At 56.1% G+C, this 17,277-nt stretch overlaps 1 protein-coding gene across 1 annotated transcript in view; it reads left to right on the top strand.

The window, feature by feature from the left end:
- Positions 1 to 405: 405 nt before the first annotated feature.
- The window catches only part of ANKRD52 (ankyrin repeat domain 52), a 51,302-nt gene continuing 34,430 nt past the window's right edge, over positions 406 to 17,277 (top strand). The window contains exons 1-7 of the mRNA XM_077838997.1: positions 406 to 514; positions 4,752 to 4,835; positions 7,806 to 7,884; positions 9,470 to 9,540; positions 14,255 to 14,455; positions 15,282 to 15,369; positions 16,921 to 17,063. Coding sequence (XP_077695123.1) covers positions 488 to 514; positions 4,752 to 4,835; positions 7,806 to 7,884; positions 9,470 to 9,540; positions 14,255 to 14,455; positions 15,282 to 15,369; positions 16,921 to 17,063 — 693 coding nt within the window. The 5' untranslated portion in view covers positions 406 to 487. The remainder of the gene's footprint in view (positions 515 to 4,751; positions 4,836 to 7,805; positions 7,885 to 9,469; positions 9,541 to 14,254; positions 14,456 to 15,281; positions 15,370 to 16,920; positions 17,064 to 17,277) is intronic.

Here is a 17,277-nt window from a genome sequence, read left to right as displayed (position 1 = left end):
CGGCGAGGGCCCGCACCCCAGGGTGAGCAGGCCCGGGGGGGGGGGGCGGCGGCGCTGGGCCGGCCGGGGGGGCGGCCCTCAGGGGTCTGCCCCCCCACACCCCCGTCTCAGGGAGGGTCTCCAGGAGGCCCCGGCCCCCAGCTCCCCACCCCTTGTGAGGGGGGAACGTGGGGCCCAGACCCACTGGGGAGCTCCAGGGGGCCCCGGTCTCCCACCCCGCAGGGATCCCTGGGCCGGGCCCTGAGGGCATCCGAGGGCCCCCCGTTCAGGGAGCTCCCTCGGGCCCGGCTCCCCCCGCCCCGGGCGCTGCCTGGGGCCGTGGCCGGGGCTCCCCGGCAGGGGTCGCTGCGGCGGCGGCCTCCCTCCCTCCCTCCCGCGCTGGGCGGGCTCAGTCCCTCCCCGCCCCGCAGCCGCCGGAGCCGGAGCCGCCGCGGCCGGAGCCTGATGCCGGGAGCTCGGCGCTGAGGCGGGGGGCCCGGGCCCGGAGATGGGGATTCTCAGCATCACGGAGCAGGTACCGGGGCTGCCGCCGCCTCGTCCCGCCCCGTTCGCCCGGCCCGGCCCGCTACGCGAGCCCGGGGATCTGCGGCCTAGTGCGGAGCCGCCCCTCGGGGCCCGGCCGGCCGGCCGCCCCCCCCTCCGGGCCGGCCGCGCCCCTCCCCCCCCCGGCTCCGGCCCGGCCCCCCCGCCACCCCCCCGGCTCCGGCCCCCCCGCGCCCCCCCCCGCCGCCCAGCCCGGGGAGGGGACCGAGCCGAGCCGAGCCGGGCTCCGCGCTGCCTGCTTCCCGCCCGAGGAGACGGAGCCCGGGCCCGCCGCCCGCCCCCGGGGCCCCCATCCACCCCCCCGCCTCTGCCCCCCCAAACCCGCCCCCCGTCTCTGCCCCCGGGGCCCCCATCCACCCCCCCGCCTCTGCCCCCCCAAACCCGCCCCCCGTCTCTGCCCCCGGGGCCCCCATCCACCCGCCGCCTCTGCACCCCCAAACCCGCCCCCGTCTCTGCCCCCGGGGCCCCCATCCACCCCCCCGTCTCTGCCCCCGGGGCCCCCATCCACCCCCCGGCCTCTGCCCCCCCAAACCCGCCCCCTGTCTCTGTCCCCGGGCCCCCATCCACCCCCCCCGCCTCTGCCCCCCCCAAAACCTCCCCCGTTTCTGCCCCCGGAGCCCCCATCCGTCCCCTGCCTCTGCCCCCCCCCAAACCGCCCCCGTCTCTGCCCCCAGGGCCCCCTTCCACCCCCTGCCTTTGCCCCCCCAACCCGCTCCCCATCTCTGTCCCCGGGGCCCCCATCCACCCCCTGCCTCTGCCCCCCAAAACCTGCCCCCCATCTCTGCTCCTGGGGCCTCCATCCACGCCCTCTCTGCCCCCCCCAGCCGGCATCCGCCCCCGGGCCTCTATCCACCTCCCATGTCTGTCCCCCCTAAACCTGCCCCCCTAGCCCCCATCTCTGCCCCTGGGGCCCCCATCAACCCCCCCACCTCTGCCCCCCCCAACTCCCACCGGCCCCCGTCTTTGCCTTCAGCCCCTGGGGCCCCCATCCACCCCCCGGCCCCCATCTCTGCCTTCCACCCTCCCCTTTTCCCCCCATCCAAACCCACCCCCCCGGCCCCCGTCTCTGTCCCCCATCTCTGCCTTCAGCCCCCCCTTTTCCCCCATCCAAACCCGCCCTCCCAGCCCCCATCCACCCCCCCACTGCTGCCCCCCCCAACCCACCCCCCACCTCTGGCCCCTGTCTCTGCTCCCCGCTCCCCATCTCTGCCGTCAGCCCCTGGGGCCCCTATCTCTACCTTTGGGGCCCCCATCCACCCCCCCACCTCTGCCCCCCATCCAAATCCGGCCCCCATGTCTGCCTTCGGCCGCCCCCGATCCAGTCCCGCCCCCCTTCTGGCCCCCGTTCCTCTGCCTTTGGCCCCCCTGGGTCCCTATCTGCTCCCGCCCCCATCTCCGCAGCTTGCCCCCATGTCTGCCCCCACGCTTTTTGCCCCCACCCTCCCTGCACCAATTTTTTACCCCTTTTCAACCCACTTCCCTATTTCCCTAGCGCCAGCCTCTCTTTGCCCCCAAGCTCTGCCCCCCTCCCCGCCCACCTTGGCCTGCCCGCATCTTTGCGCCCCCCCCCACATATTGGTGTCCCCCATCTTCTCCCTGCCTCCTGGCTTCCCTGTTCCCATCTCCTTCCTACCCCCTTATTCCCCCCATCAACCTCTTTATCCCTCCGAAGCCTGGATAGGATTTTAGCCTCCCCATCTTCATTCCCTGCCTTTCTCCCTCGACATCCCCTCATCTCCCTTTCAGCCCTCGTCGGGCCAGAGGGGAGGGCTTGATTTGGCACCACCCGCCATGTGGACCCCACATTCACAAGTTAGGGGGTGATTCATCTCACACCCCACTTTCATCACTGGGGGGGGCTGCCCCTGTGCTGTTTTATACCCTGCCATTTCCCTGGGTGTGATGAGGCTTTTCCCATCCACCCTGTTGTCACCGGAGGTATTATGTGATTCAGCTTCCCTACATATGGGGGGAGGGGGTTGTACCCCACTTTCCTTGGGCATGGATGTGAGTCAGTCCTGTCTGCACTGCAGTTGACTTGTCACAACCCCCAAATCAGCAGGGCTGCCTGTTTGATCCCTGTAGGTACCCCAACTCCCCCACGGGGGCCGGGGGGAAGGAAGAGTGGCTATTCAGATGGCCATCGCCACATACAATTTCCGTAGAAGGGTCAAGTTTCAACCATCTCCGTTTTGGGAGGGGTATGAATGAAACCTCCTGGCCCCAAGGAGCCTGGTTCTATTTTCCCCTTCCTGTCGTGTATGGACTTCACTTTCCTAAGGCAGAGTATTATTGAGACACAGTTGTTCTTCGCTTGTCAGCCCCATTACTCCCTGGATGACGCCCAGCACCTCCCTCTAATCCCCCAAATACCCCACTGGCCCGCAAACATCTCATCTTTAACCCCCTGATTTGACATGAGCCCTCTAGGTTCCTACCGACAGTAATGATTTCTGAGATCCGGGCTGCTGACTCCTCCAAGCCAAATATTTACCCCTCCTGTGGTCCCTTGCGCTGTTGCAATCTCACTGATAGGCTGGGTGTTTAAAGCCTCACATGGTGGGGAGAGAAGGGAACAGGGGAGTAACTTTTTTTTTTTTTTTGGGTAACCAAAACATTCAGCTTCCCTTGTGAATGGTGGGTGGGTGTGTCCGTCCCAGCATTGCTTGCAAGCTCCGCTGAAGTTCGTGCAGGGCATAATTATCGGTCTGTGCATCTCTTTTTTTTTTTTTTTTGGAAATGTCTAACACTGGATGCGGAGTCCACTGCATTCCACAGGAATGACTCGCTCATTCCCTCTGACCGGGGATGTGTTCCCCTACCTTTCGCTGCTTTCATGCACATGTTCAGATGGAGAGGGGAGAGGGAATCTGGAGTGAGCTGGGTAGCAGGGGCGTGTCGGCATTTTCTTGCTATAGCCAAATCTTATGGCAGCTGAAGGTAGACCCAGAAGTTGTGCCGGGAGAGGTGAAGAGGGTTTGGCTGTTACCGTGCAGTGTAAGATTTGAAAGGAGAGACCCGCTCTAGGCCGTGTTCACCCTCTTGCTATTGAAGACGATCCGTACGTGGGTTCTGAAAAGAGAGTGTCTTTGGGTTCAGGGCCTGCCCCTCTCGCTGAGTGAGCCCCGAGCTCTAGCTTTCCTGAGTATTTGCTCGTAGGGTGCTTTATCCTGTTGGGAGCGGATGGCTCAGGGGATTTGGGAGAGGGATGCAGTGTCTTTCCCCGCTAAGCACTTGTTAACATTCAGGCTAGGTAAGAAGTGTAGGAATTGCCAGACTGGACCAGACCCTGTCATCCATCGAGCCAGTATTTTGTCTCAGACAGTGGCCAGCACCGGCCGCTTCAAAGGAAGTTGCAAGAAGCCCTGGGGAAGGCAGATGTGGGATAATCTACCCCCGACGAAGGTCTCATCCCAATAATTAGAGAGTGGTTTAAGCCATGAAGCTTGAAGGTTTATATACCTTCCTAAACGAGTTTTGTTGTCATTATAACTTCTTATAAACGGCCAATCCCTCTTTGAGTCTTACAAAGTCTTTGGCCTCCACAACAAAGCAATCAAAAGCCATTGCCAGCTGTTGAGCGTGGCCCCTGTGTGAAATGGGTTTGGGTCTCGGTCCAGTTCCCAGTGGGCAAGTGTCCACATCAGGAAAACCACCACAACAGGCAGCAGTTGGTCCTCTTCTTGGCCGAGAAGCTAAGATTCCCACTGATATCTGGCCAGGATCAGGGACTGAATGGGTGCCCCCCACCATCATGTAGTCTTTCCAGGCCCATGGGTGGGGTGCAAAACTTCATCTCATGGCTTTATTCCCTAGGCTGGATAACCTGGCAGTTTCCATCAACATTCACTTCGCTTCAGTTTTTTAATCCTTGCAGAAGCAGAGCAGTATCTCTCTCTTTTTTATTTTTTTAAACAGAAATTGACTTTTATAAATATTAAAAGCCTTCAGCTGCAAGGAGTGGGGAAGAATTCCTGTCAGAGGCTATAGCTGGGCCTGTCTCCACAGCTGCAGTTCACTAGAATGGCTCAGTAGATGTTGCATTTGCTATAGAAGCAGGAGACCCAAACAAACACAGGTGACATGAGGTGACTAACTTGTCGGGCTGGTCTTGGGGTATACGAATGATGTTGCCAGCCACCCTCCTGTCCCTGTCCTTGCACATTCATTTTACCTGCTTCACAGCTTGATTGTCTTTCTCTTTGCAGCCGCCTCTGGTCCAAGCCATCTTCAACCGCGATATAGAGGAGGTGCGGTCATTACTGAACCAGAAAGAGAATATCAATATATTGGTGAGTGCTGGAACAGCAGCTGCCTGGCCTAGCTTCGCACACTGATGCTTCTGTCTCAAACTGAACTGTCCTTCTCTGTTTTGCCTCTGAAATATGCTTGTGTTTTCAAAGCAGAGAGGGCTGAACTGTTATGCTTCTGGTAAGCGGGTGAGAATCTTTTCTGCAGCATGATCCAGTGATTAGAGTAGGCAGCTTGGAGGCAAGGCTCCTGGATTCTGTTCCTGGCTTTGCAACTTTGGCTCAGATTTTTAAAGGTATTTAGGGGTTGCAACACCTAACTGACTTAGGCTTCGAAGGCAGGCCTTGGGAGGCCCAAATATCTTTAAGAATCTGGGCCTTTGTACCCTGGCCTCCCTCTCCCCATCTGTAAAATGGGGTTAATGGTATATCCTAGTCACTGGGAGACTTACCTGCTATTTATAAAGTGTTCGGACAGTGCAGTGTCTTGTCGGTTTTCTGCTCTTCATTCGAAGGCTGCAGGTAAACGAAGGGCAGTGAATTGGGACTAGCTTGGTTGCATCCCCAGCATCCCTTGCTGTCCTATGGAACAGAGGTCCAGTATAGTCTGATGAGAGCATGGCTCAGCTGTCTGTGTTGAGGCTGGCCTGATTGGTGGAGCAGAGCTAATGTCCCAAGGAGTACAGATGCACTTTCACTGCTCCTCTTTTAAATTTGGCTGCGGAGTACACCTGAGCAGGGTGCGGATGGATGAAATGCAGCCTTGCAGATGCTACCACCTGGCTGTTCTCACCTTGGATAAGGAGGTGTGGCTTGCCAGGCCCAGAATGCTGTGGTCCAGATTGAGTTGTTCGGTGGCGTTGGCCCTGTGGATGAAGATGCCACATTGAATGCTGCAGCCTGCAGTCTTCAGACCACACCCTGTCTTCAGGACGAATAGTAGCTGCCAGTGTGTTCACTCTCTTGCCAGTTAGATGCATCCTTCTAGCTCCTGGTAATGCTTATTTTGGGTGCCCTTGCTTCAGAGGCCTCCTGGGTTGATCGTGACCCGTGATGTAACCTGAATAGCCAGCTCTGAGAAAGAGTGTAAAATCCGCATGCAAATGTTCCAATCAGACTTGGATGCAAACGCTCCCTTAATCTGGCTTACAAGATTCCTCCGAACAAACCGGTGGCAGATGCATGGCTGAGAGAGGTGTCTCCGTCTGTCCGGTAGGCTGGTGAATCGATTCCAAGGCCAGAAAGGGGGACCACTGCCATTATCTGGTCTGACCTCCTGAATAACACAGGCCAGAGAGCTACCCTGAAACACTTACTGCTTGGTCTAGAGTGGATCCAACCTCGATTTAAAAACTGCCACTGACAGAGAGTCCACCACGACCCTTAGTAAATTATCCTCGTGATGACCCTCCCTGTTACCGAACAATGACTGGGTCAGCCTAGCTGTCTGTCAGTGTGTGGCACTGGGAGATTGGCGCTAGGTCAGTGACTAGTTGCTCTTTTAGACTGTTTGTCTAGGTCAGTGTCATGGGTTCTGTGTAAGTGGCTGAGTCTGGTTCAGCATCTTACTCTCTGATAGGCTCTGGGGCATTAATGAGGTTTCCCTGCATGCTGCTCCAAGCTGTGCTCTGGCCTAGTATTGTTTTCCCTGCATGCTCTTGGCCTTTGCATTTAATGCCTCAGCCTCCTTCTGTCCATGCTGCAGCATGCATGGGGTTAGCACTGCTGTGTACCCTGAAAGAATAGTGCACAGAGCAGCATGGGTCTGGGTCGAGCATTGTGGACTCCGTGCTGGCACAGAGGGGAGGCCCAGCACTGGTTTTGGTGCCAGCCACTGGGACTAATGATTAGATCGTATCTTGACATGTTACAAAGGGATCAGGAGACTTTGTTCCGTGGCTGCCTTGTTCAGGGACGTGATAATTCTGTAGTCTCCTTCTCTTTAAAGGGAGTTGATCACGCTCATCCTTTCTCTAAAATGCCTTTGCTCTGTTGCTTGAAAAATAAGAGAGTGATTAACCCTTAACGCACATATCTCTTTGCGTGCTGATTTCACTTGGGAATGCGATTGGCCGGTTTCGCTTTCTGCTTCTCCAGGTTGTTTGTGCCAGTCCTACCAGTTGTTTTCTTGATTCTCTCTCCTTTTTTTTTTTTTTTTTAATTAATGGGGAAAAAAATACAACTTTCATTAAATGCAACTAAAATGTGGGACCTAAAACTCTCTTCTGTGCCAATCTAACCCACTTGCTGTTTGCTGAGACTGAGCCAAATGCCTCAAGGCAGAGGTTACCCAGGGCCCAGCACCAAGTGAAGAAAACTGATCCTATCTAAGCTGTGCTTCCTGCACCTTTCTAGCCTCTCCCAGTCATTTGGGCTTGGTGCATTTTGGGAGTTGCTCCTGCAAGCTTTTATTGTTGTTGGTATTTGACATAGAATGATGGGGTGTATGAAGGGCATGCGGAGCACCTTGGGGTAATAGTGCTTGGTGGTTTTATAAACCTTTCATGTAGGGATCTCCAAGTGCTCTGCAAACCTTCATTAAGCTTTACAACCCTGCGAGCTAGATACCATCTCTCTTTAGGGAAGCTGGAGCAGGGAGGAAGTGAAGTGACTTGTCCAAGGTCACAGAGCGAGTTAGTGACAGAGCTAGAAATTAGCCACCTGAGTGTCCTGGCTCCCAGCCCCCGGCTCTAACCACTAGACCCCATTCTCCTCCCCAAACTGGGACTAGAACCCTGGATTCCTGGCTCCAAGCCCCTACTCTCCCTGACAGATACACTTCAGTGCACCCTGAAGTGGACTAAGGTGTGAAAGGTAGTCCATTGCTTCCCCACCAGGCTGTCTGTTATTGCTGGTCCTAAGCAGACGCCTCCATCCACTCAGACTTACCCAGATGTACTCAGGGCAGGAAGCAACATTTTGGTCTTTTGGGTGCGGGAAGTTGGATGGGGAAGGAGCTGTGTTTGCTGTGTGGATAGTTGCATTACGGCCTTTTCTTATCTCCCTGGGCAGGACCAAGAACGACGAACCCCACTGCATGCTGCTGCCTACTTAGGAGATGTCCCAATCATTGAGCTCCTAATACTGTCAGGTAAGACCTGCAGCTGTCTCTGCCCAGTACAGCCGGCTGCATGGATGTCCTCAGGTTTAGCTGGCCTGGCCCTCCTGTGGGTCTAGCGCAGAAAGGCTGCTGCTCAAGGCATAGGGTACAAAGGTTTTTCATCCACAGGAGAGTTGGTGCTTGAGTCACAAGGGAAATGTCATTAGTTGCTCTCACCCAGATCCCAAGGGGAGGTTTATGCAAATCTTAAAACAACCTGGAACTGAAATATTGGGGGTTAGGGGGCTGCAGATTGGGATTGAGGGGCACCAGCAGACCTGGTGGGGGGAGCAGTGAATTGGGATTGAGGGGCAACGGCAGAGTTCGGGGGAGCCTACGGCAGTAATAATGGGGGGCTGTGGGTTAGGATTGGGTGGCATTGACAGAGTTCTATGTGGGGAGCCCAGCGCTGGGATAGCAGGGACTGGGGGTCAGGAGTGAAGGGTAGTGACGGAACCTCGAACTGCAGGAGTGGAGTGGGGAGCCGCAGATCTGGATCATTTGCCGGGTGTGGGATGAGGACTGGAGAATTTTGCTCAGCATCTGCCTGCTGCGTACTTGGCTCTAACCCAAGTTACCAGCCCCTCCATTTTCCTCTGAAACTGCTCAAATCTACATCCAGGCTTGCTCTCCACACACCATAGATGGGCGAGAAAAGGCCCCTAATCTGGAATTCATTGTCATTGCTCCCTCTAGATGCCCTTGACTTGTCAGCAGTTTGCTGGTGGCGTGGAAGAGCCCTTAGTGATCCTAGACCAGCCCTGACAGACGTGTTTCACGTGGCTTTCAGGGCAGGGCAGCTCTGTGCAGCAGAGCTGGGGCAGCTGGGTTTTGCTGGTCCTAGGCTGGCACTGAGCCAGCAGGGCAGGGACTCCTGCAGTGCGGCTCTGGCCTCCTTCACCTGTACACAGAGGCACGGCTGACAAAGACCTACAGATTCCAGTATAAAATGCACCATCTTTGTCTGAGCAGCCTCCTTTTAGATCAAGATGACGAACTGCATTCTGGGACTGGTAGTCTTGTGGCCACTGAGCTCAAGGTGGAGCAGTGTGTGCTGGGAAATGTAGTTTTTTCCATCTAGCTCAGCGCTGCTGTCCCTCTGCCGGGCTAGCTTAGGCCCCTGGTGCCGGAGGGCGCCTTGTAGCATCTAAGCTAAGGCTAGAGCCACACTACAGCAGCATGGCTGCAGAACGGCAGCTGTGCCTTCACAGCACCACTGTCTAGACCTTTCCTGCAGTGACAGGCGGGGCTTGCGGATGTCGGTAGAATTCTTCCATCAGCCCCGTCGTGTCTACAGCGTGGTTTCGATGGGCTTAACTACTGGCTCAGAGGTGAGAATTTTTCACACCCCTGAGCACTGTAGCTATGTCGACCTAACTTTTAAGAGTAGACCGGCCCTAAAGCTCGATACGGTTCCTTCTTTAACAGCAGAAATTGACATGCTGTCTCCCCAAGCAGATACAGCAGTGGGTGTTTAAAAACAGGGACGGTGCCTTGGAGCATGTGGCAGTCTTGTACCCTGGCAGTGCCCCTTGCACAGATGCGTTCACCTCCCCTTTCTGCTCCGTCTCCTCAGGTGCTAACGTAAATGCGAAGGACACTGTTTGGCTAACCCCGCTGCATCGGGCCGCAGCTTCTCGCAATGAGGTAGGTGCCCTTGCGAGCCTTGCAGTAATGAATCGGTCCGTCTCCTCTGGGCTCCTTTTTGAGTAACCGTTTTCTTTCCCGTGCTTTCTGCATGCCTGCTTGGATTCTGGCTGAGAGCCCGGGGGGGGTGTGTGGATTTTCTCTTTTGACGCAGTTAAAGGACCATTCAGACCCCATAATAATTTGAAAAATAGAAAACAGAACTGGGAAAGACCCGTAATATTCCCTTTACTCCACCCCCAATACATAGGTTCTCCCTACAGTATCTTCCCATGAGGGCTTTGACTCGCTTTAAATGCCCCAAGTGATGGGGCTCCCACCCCTTTCTTTTAGGAGATGACGCCGCAGCCTAATGGATCTTACTGTCAGGAAGTATTTCCTGATATTCAGCCTTCCCTGGGCTTAACTTCACTTTATTAATTGTAATAATACTCCTGGGACCACCCTAGCCAATTCCCCTCCCACCGTGTTGCTTACACCTTTCAACTAGTATCACGTCCGCCCCCTCTGAGGGCTCACTTCTGCAGTCACATCTGGGCACGTAAGTTTCTTTGCAGGCAGTGGCAGTTCTGTGTGCAGCAGGCCCCTGGGGCGGGCCCCCAATAATGTTGTTTAGCCAAGGTATGTATAGTTAAATCTTTCCTCACGTGCAGCTCTCTGCATCGATTTCCAGCGTGTTCCTGTGACAATGATAAAGGTCAAGCACAATTCCCCCCGTGGATGAACAGAAATGAATCTGTCAGCGTGCACAGTACAGAAGGGTGGCAGCTGACATCATGGGCAGCAGAACAGGCTGGAGGTGCCAGGCTATACAGTGACTCCTGAGTGCTAAAAAAGGGGCTTTTGTACCAGGCGAATATTCCCTGGCATCCCACATGCTAGCTACTGATGGGAGTTTCTCTTGTATGCCAGGAATAGCAATTAGGTGTCTCAGAAATTTCTTCTTCCTACTTCCTCCGTGCCCCATCCTTTCTGCAGTTCCGTGAGCAAGTGTTGTCGAGCGCTTGCCTTCCCCACTCAAATGTCCCCTGCGAAACTTAAGCAAAGATTTAAAACTTTGAACCGAAACATCGTGAAATTGCCACTTTATTCTCAGTTCCTTTCGGTGCTGGTCCCCAAGAGATCTGTACCCGGAGTGAAACGTCAGAGCTGCTTCATCACGAGCCAGTTCGGTCCAGTTCTGGGCAGAGATGCGCTGAAATGGGGGCTTTTATTTTGGTCACAGGGTTGTGACATGGATGGCAGAGGTTGGCTAAACAAATATAGAATCATAGGATCGTAGAACTGGAAGGGACCTCGAGAGGTCATCTAGTCCAGTCGCCTGCACTCATGGCAGGACTGCGTATTATCTAGACCATCCTTGACAAGTGTTTGTCCTACCTCCTCTTAAAAATTTCCAGTGATGGACATTCCACAACCTCCCTGGGCAATTTATTCCTGTGCTTAACCACCCTGACAGGAAGTTTTTCCTAATGTCCAGCCTAAACCTTCCTTGGTGCAGTGGAAGCCAATTGACGTAAGGACAGCTTGAGGGAGAGCGGAGCATTGTGGTCAAGCGGCTGGAGCAGGGGACTGGAAAGCTGAACCTTGTCACTACCTTGCTATGTAAACTTTGGCAAGCTGCTTTGTCCCTCTGTGTCCTTGTCTTGGCTGTGTCTGGAATAGGGATAGTAGCCAGCCTACCTTTTGGGGGGGTTGTGGGGTCCAAAGCCCTTTGAGATGAGCTAGAGAAAGGCAGAACTCCACGGCAAAGAGGAAGAACCCCACGAGTCCTGGGCAGCAGGACAATTCCTGTTAATCGAATTAGAACAGAGGAGGAGTGGGGAGTGTCTCAAAGGCACCGAAGGCATTTAGGAGCACAAATCCCACTGGCCCTCAATGGAACTTGAGCATCTAAATCTCTTAGGTGCTTTTGAAGATCCCCCCCCAGAATCTATCCCAGCGCTGGGGGGGATATTTCCAGGCAGGCAATCGCAACCCTGTTCTGGGTCCTGGCTTTGGATTTGAGGGCTGCAGTGCATGTTATGGGTGTGCTGGGGTCTCTCTTGTCCCCACCTCACCATTGCTCCGTTGGAGTGCCTCGCTCTCTGCTCTCAGTCAGGCCCCTTGGAAGGGGCCTTTCTGCTCTGCACACCAGTGCTCCCTGGAGGGAATCTGCCCAGAAAAGTGTTTAACTTCTTTGTTCTCCCCTAGAGCCAGTTAACTTGTGTAATGGCTTTTCTCTGCTACCCCCATGGCTTTAAGCCATTTCCAGCAGCTGAGCAGCCTAACCTAAGCCATCTCCCTTGCCTTTGTCCCCTTCCTTACCCCTACACACTTAGGAAGTGTTGCATTCCTGCTCAAGATCAGCTGGCCCCATGGGAAATGGGGTTGTGGTGTATTGTCCTTGGAAAGCGGGGGGAATGAGGATAAAATTTAGGTCAGTGGGTCACATGGGTCTGCGCCTGCGATCCTCACACCTCATGAGTCACTAGAGAATGCTCATTAACTGCAAGATCACAGGGCTCAGTGCTGGGGATTTCGCGCTGGGGAAGTGTGTCAGATCAGGCCTGTCTTTAGCCTTCGAATGGGCCGTACAGGCAACAGCAGGGCAGGTTTCCCCCATGCGCCACGTACTCCCCCGTGTGACTTTTTGGAGGGGCCTTCTTAAGGGGTGAGAGGGGAGTTTGGTCTCCAGGAGGGCAGCTGCTGCTGCGATTTGGAAGGTGGCTGGTTGTCCTCTGGGAGCTACACCGAGAAGCTCCATGCAAGGGCCACCAAATGGTTCAAGAGCCTTTTGGTCGCTCCTGAGCTGGGCTGGATTCAAACCTGCCACCTAGACAGTCCGTGGCCCACCCTGAGCCCGCCACCCCTCCCAGCACAATTCCACCATCAAAAGCCTCGTGCAAAGGAGTGTTTTTTCCTTGGCCAGTGCCCATGTGAGGTCACAAAGCAGCATTCTGGGACGCGTGCTCCATCTGCATGCTCCCAAGGCTCCTGTGAGCTGCCAGCCCTGGGATGAGGAAGAACGAGTGGATCTCCTCAGAGCCAGGGACTCAGGTTGGAGTTGGAGGCATGGAGAGGTCTCTGCTGTTCCCTGCTGAAGAGGAACATGCTCTCCGTTCCAGATGCATCCCTCTTGCATGCTTACAGTTTGGAGAAGCAAACCTGAAGTGGAACCATTCAGTACCACCCCTTGAGGTGGGCAGAGGGGTCTCTAGAGGAACATGCCAGCTGCTCCCTGCATGAAGGCGGATGTATCTGGCTTCAGATTCCCCAAGGGGCTTGGCTGGAAAATGGAACTTTAAAAAGCATCACATTTTGTAGCTTCCGCGCCTGATTTCAGGGCCTTGATCATTCACATGTCCCACTGTCTGGGTCCAGTAGGTTGGTTCAGTGGTTTAGCCAGCTGTCTGAGATGCTTTTTCAAGGACGTATATCTTCCTTTCTCAGCGGGGGCTTTGGGTCAGGGGCAACATCCTTTCCTCTTACTGGAATGGCTTAGTGACAATAAGTTAACCCTCCCTTTGAGGCTTGTCACTGACCAGTCGGAGTTGCTCTAGGGTGAGATAGGCACAATCTTGAGAAGGCCTGGCTGCCCACAGTGTAAGGCTTAGATGTCCTGGTAAGCCAAAGAGACTTAGGCACCCAGCACACATTGAAATGCCATCTGGTGGGGGGCGGGTAGGGGCCTTTGAAGACCCCAGCCTGGGCCCCCTCAGTGTTCTGTTTGTGGGATCTTATCGTTTGTGGCTATCATCGGTGACTGCTTGTGGCTTCGTCTAGATTTTAGTGGTTTTAAAAAAGAAAAATCACGCAAAGAAATGAGGGACTAATACGAGTATCGACAGCTAGTGCCTGGTACAGCGCCCACTGCCCAGCCAAGTCTGCCAGCTAGCACCCCAGTCCTGAAGGGCAAACCTTGACTCTCAGCCCTTCCGGTCCCAGGCTGCTTCTGGGTAGGCGCAATTGGGCTGAATTGTCAGAGCAGTGTTCTTGGAGGTGCGGATAGAATTCACCCTAGAGATGAGCCCATCACAGGCTGCTCAGCTGCTTCGGCCCCAGCTACGCTAGGAAAACGGGTGTGTTTCACACGTGACAGCCAGCACACTTAACATCCTTGTGGAGAAAAGGCACATGGTAGCTTTCTGGGTGTCAGCCAGGTAACCACGTGTTAAGCTACAACTTGCCCTGTCTGCACTAGGGTTTTGTACCATCCTAGCTAAGGTGTGATCGTTACAACCAGTTTTAAAACACTGCCATGCCTTATTGTCCTACTGGAGACAGGGCCGGAGGGTCAGTCTCACTCCCCGACAGAGCCACCCTTCTGCAGCAGGCTACGTCTCAGCAGCGTGGCATTGAAAGAGGAAGATGACGGGCAAGGAGCTGCCCAAACTGGCAGCCATGGTGATGAGTGCAGTGCACAAAACCAACATCACAGCCTTCCCACACCAGCTTGGCCTGCCCGGTCTACAGCCCTGAGCACCAATATCCAACAGCTGTGATCAAGATGATGCATTGCATGCTGGGAGTTGTAGTCCCTGGGCGAGCTGTGGGCTGCCGTTACCGATCTAAGAGGCGGGTAGGGTAACCAGACTCGTTGCTAGTGATGAACCTGCCCCTTCACTCCTGGCTGCTTGGTTTAATTTCAAGACCGAATGGTGCTGCTTAGCTCCCGAGGCTTTGTCTGCCCCCACCAGCGTGGGGTACAGCCACCCTTTCTCTGTCCTGGCAGAAGGCACTTAACCTCCTCCTGAAGCACTCGGCGGACGTCAACGCCCGCGATAAGTACTGGCAAACGCCGCTCCACATTGCCGCTGCCAACAGAGCCACCAAGTGCGCGGAGGCCATCATCCCCCTGCTGAGCAGCGTCAACGTGGCGGATCGCACAGGCCGCACGGCGCTGCACCACGCCGTGCACAGCGGCCACATTGAGGTGAGCGGGGTGCTGGGAGCATCACTCCCGGTGCGCACGTGCGTTTTCCTCCCTGAGGGGGTGCGGGCGGGTGGTCCGGAGGGAGGAGTCGCTCGGGACTTGAGGGTTCTCAGTCTGGTTCTGTGACCTTGGCATCTCGGCCTCCTTGTCTGTGAAGTGAGGGTGATCTCTCGAGGGAAGAGACTATGTGGAACTGACGCAGTGACCGACAAGCTCGGGACTCTGGCCAAGTTGCTTTGTTTGCAGCCGTCTGTCCGCCTTTTGGCTTGGGAGCTCTTTGGAGCAGGGCCTGTGTTCCACGCTGTGTGTGCAGCGCCTGGCACAGTGGGGCCCTGCGGCTGATCAGAGCCTGGAGGCATTACCAGAATACAGACAAGGGGAGCCATGAAGCCTTGCTAAGCTGCAGGCTGGAGGGGGGCAAGTGCTTCATCCTTAGGTGCATGCTCTCTATGGGCAGGATCCTCAGCCAGGGCAGTGGGGAGCCGGGGGTTGGCAGGGAGAGAAATCATCTACCATGGACACGCAACATGCAGCATCTGTTCCCTGCCCTCCGAACCCACCCGTCATGCCAGCACGCCCGTCTGGAGGGAGCCCTCTCTGGTATGACTGACCTCCTCTGGCCACATCCCCGGCTGGGCATGTTCAGCCAGCCAGGCTGGGGCTGCCGTTATTCCTAGGAAACGTTTAAATTGCAGCAGCGCCTGGAGGCCATCTGGGCCCCATCGCTCCAGGTGCTGCAGAAAGCGCAAGGCTCTCATGGGTGCCGGGGTGGGGGTGGCAGAATTTGGTGGGAGCCGTTCTTCTAACTGCTTCCTCTCTCCTCCAGATGGTGAACTTGCTCTTAAACAAGGGGGCCAGCCTGAGCACGTGTGACAAGAAGGAGCGACAGCCCATCCATTGGGCAGCCTTCCTAGGTACATCTCCCTCTTGCCTTGCCCCTCTCTCCCTTTGTTAGCTGGCCCTGTTCTGATACAGGTACTTCCCAGTTCCCCAGCATCCCCTTTTTGGACTCTTCTGCAGGTACAGCTAGTGACACAGGCAATGAGTCTGGGGGGGTCTCACGGCTGTGGGTGTTCTCCCCTTCCCCCCGTCTCACCAATTCTGCACATAGTACCCCAAAACTGTTCCCTCCTCCTGCAGCTGCGAGCTCTTCGGGTGTCATTCCGCACCTGGGCTGGCATACTCGGGCCTGACTCCGTGTGACTGTTCGTTCGGCAGCCAGGGCTCCAGATCGCTCTTGTCCCGGGCCTGGGTGCGTTTGGCATCACATGGCTTGCCATGTGGCTTGGGATGATTTAATTGGGGATTGGTCCTGCTTTGAGCAGGGGGTTGGACTAGATGACCTCCTGAGGTCCCTTCCAACCCTGATATTCTATGACTCTTTGAGAAGGACAAAGCCAGCTGAGATCTGGCAGGCACGGTGGGAGGAGAACCCTCTTCTGGACTCTCCCATCAGCGTGTGGTTGCAGGGGGGTGGGGGAGATGCTGGACTTGGGAGGGCACGTAGCACCTTTTGGATGCAAAAAACGTTATGAAGGTGTAACGGGATAGCCTGCCCCGGGGGGGGGGGGGGGGCAGCCAGCCTTGATTGGTCAGGCCACTTGTGGCTATCTCCTGGCCTCAGGAACAGGACTCCCTGGGGTCAGGTGATGGCCTGTTACACCCCGGGCCTCATAAAAGGGCAGAGAACTCAAGCTGGTGGGGAAGACCACAGGGAGCAAGCTGGGCTTCTGGGGAAAGCCCTGAATTAGGGGCTGGGAGGACTCCAGGGAAGCAGCCTGGCCATCAAGACTCTAGCCCTGAAAGGCAGCCCAGAGGGAGTGATGGGAAACTGAGGCAGGGGGTGCTACAGGGCAGGTACGCCCTGTGACATAACACCTCTTCTCTCCTCTGTAACTTATGGGGGAACAAAGTCTGGGCAGTGACAGTCAGGGGGAAGGCTTGTGCCACTTGTTACGCTGCCGTCAGGCCCCGGTCCTGTTGCCATTAGCAGGCCGTGGCCAGGGACAGGGCGCTGCATGTGGGGGACGGTGCTAATACAACACCAGTGCTGCGCAGATGGGGGAAAGCAGGTCCCCTCCCACTGCTGGTGTCAAAGGTACAGCCTATGGGATTGCCTGGCAGGAGGACTGAACTGCAGGGAGTTACAGCATTTCAATGCGGGGATATGGAGGCTAGACAAAGCTCTCGATCCACTTATCAATGCCCCTGCCTATCCCACGTGGAGCAAGTGAAGTCAAGCTAAGACATTTCTATCTGAATTGCCTTATTAGCAAGCTTCAGGGCATGGTTGGGGGACGGGGAATCTTTCCCCCTCTGGGTCACCCGTGGAACGCGATGGCGGGTCCCAGTCTGGTGGCTGTGTATCGACCCCGATCCCCCATCGCCACCTACTCGGTCGCGGTGGTTGGGACTCGCCGGCCGCTGAGGTGCTGCAGCCCTGAGTTCCGGTTTCCTTGGCTCAGGGCATTTGGAAGTTCTGAAGCTGCTGGTGGCCCGGGGAGCTGACGTCACGTGCAAGGATAAGAAGGGTTACACCTTGCTCCACACCGCGGCAGCCAGTGGCCAGGTCGAGGTCGTGAAGCATCTGCTGAGGCTGGGAGTCGAGGTGAGGCCAACGGCGGCTTGGCAAACGAACGTGGCCAATTCCAGTCCAGCGCCACTGCGCGACTCGGGGTCCACTTGCTCTGTGGACTCTAAGGAAGGCACTGGGTGTAGGCAGACGCTGGGAGGTGTCCCAGGAGAGCGTGCAGCGTTTCCAGCCGTGTTAGTACTTGGATGGGTGACTGCCAAGGAAATCTGTGGGGGTGCTGGAAACTCTC

Source organism: Eretmochelys imbricata, chromosome 20 (genome assembly GCF_965152235.1).
Source record: "Eretmochelys imbricata isolate rEreImb1 chromosome 20, rEreImb1.hap1, whole genome shotgun sequence".
Classification (NCBI taxonomy): Eukaryota; Metazoa; Chordata; order Testudines; family Cheloniidae; genus Eretmochelys; species Eretmochelys imbricata.
This window is presented reverse-complemented; position numbering and strand designations above follow the sequence as displayed.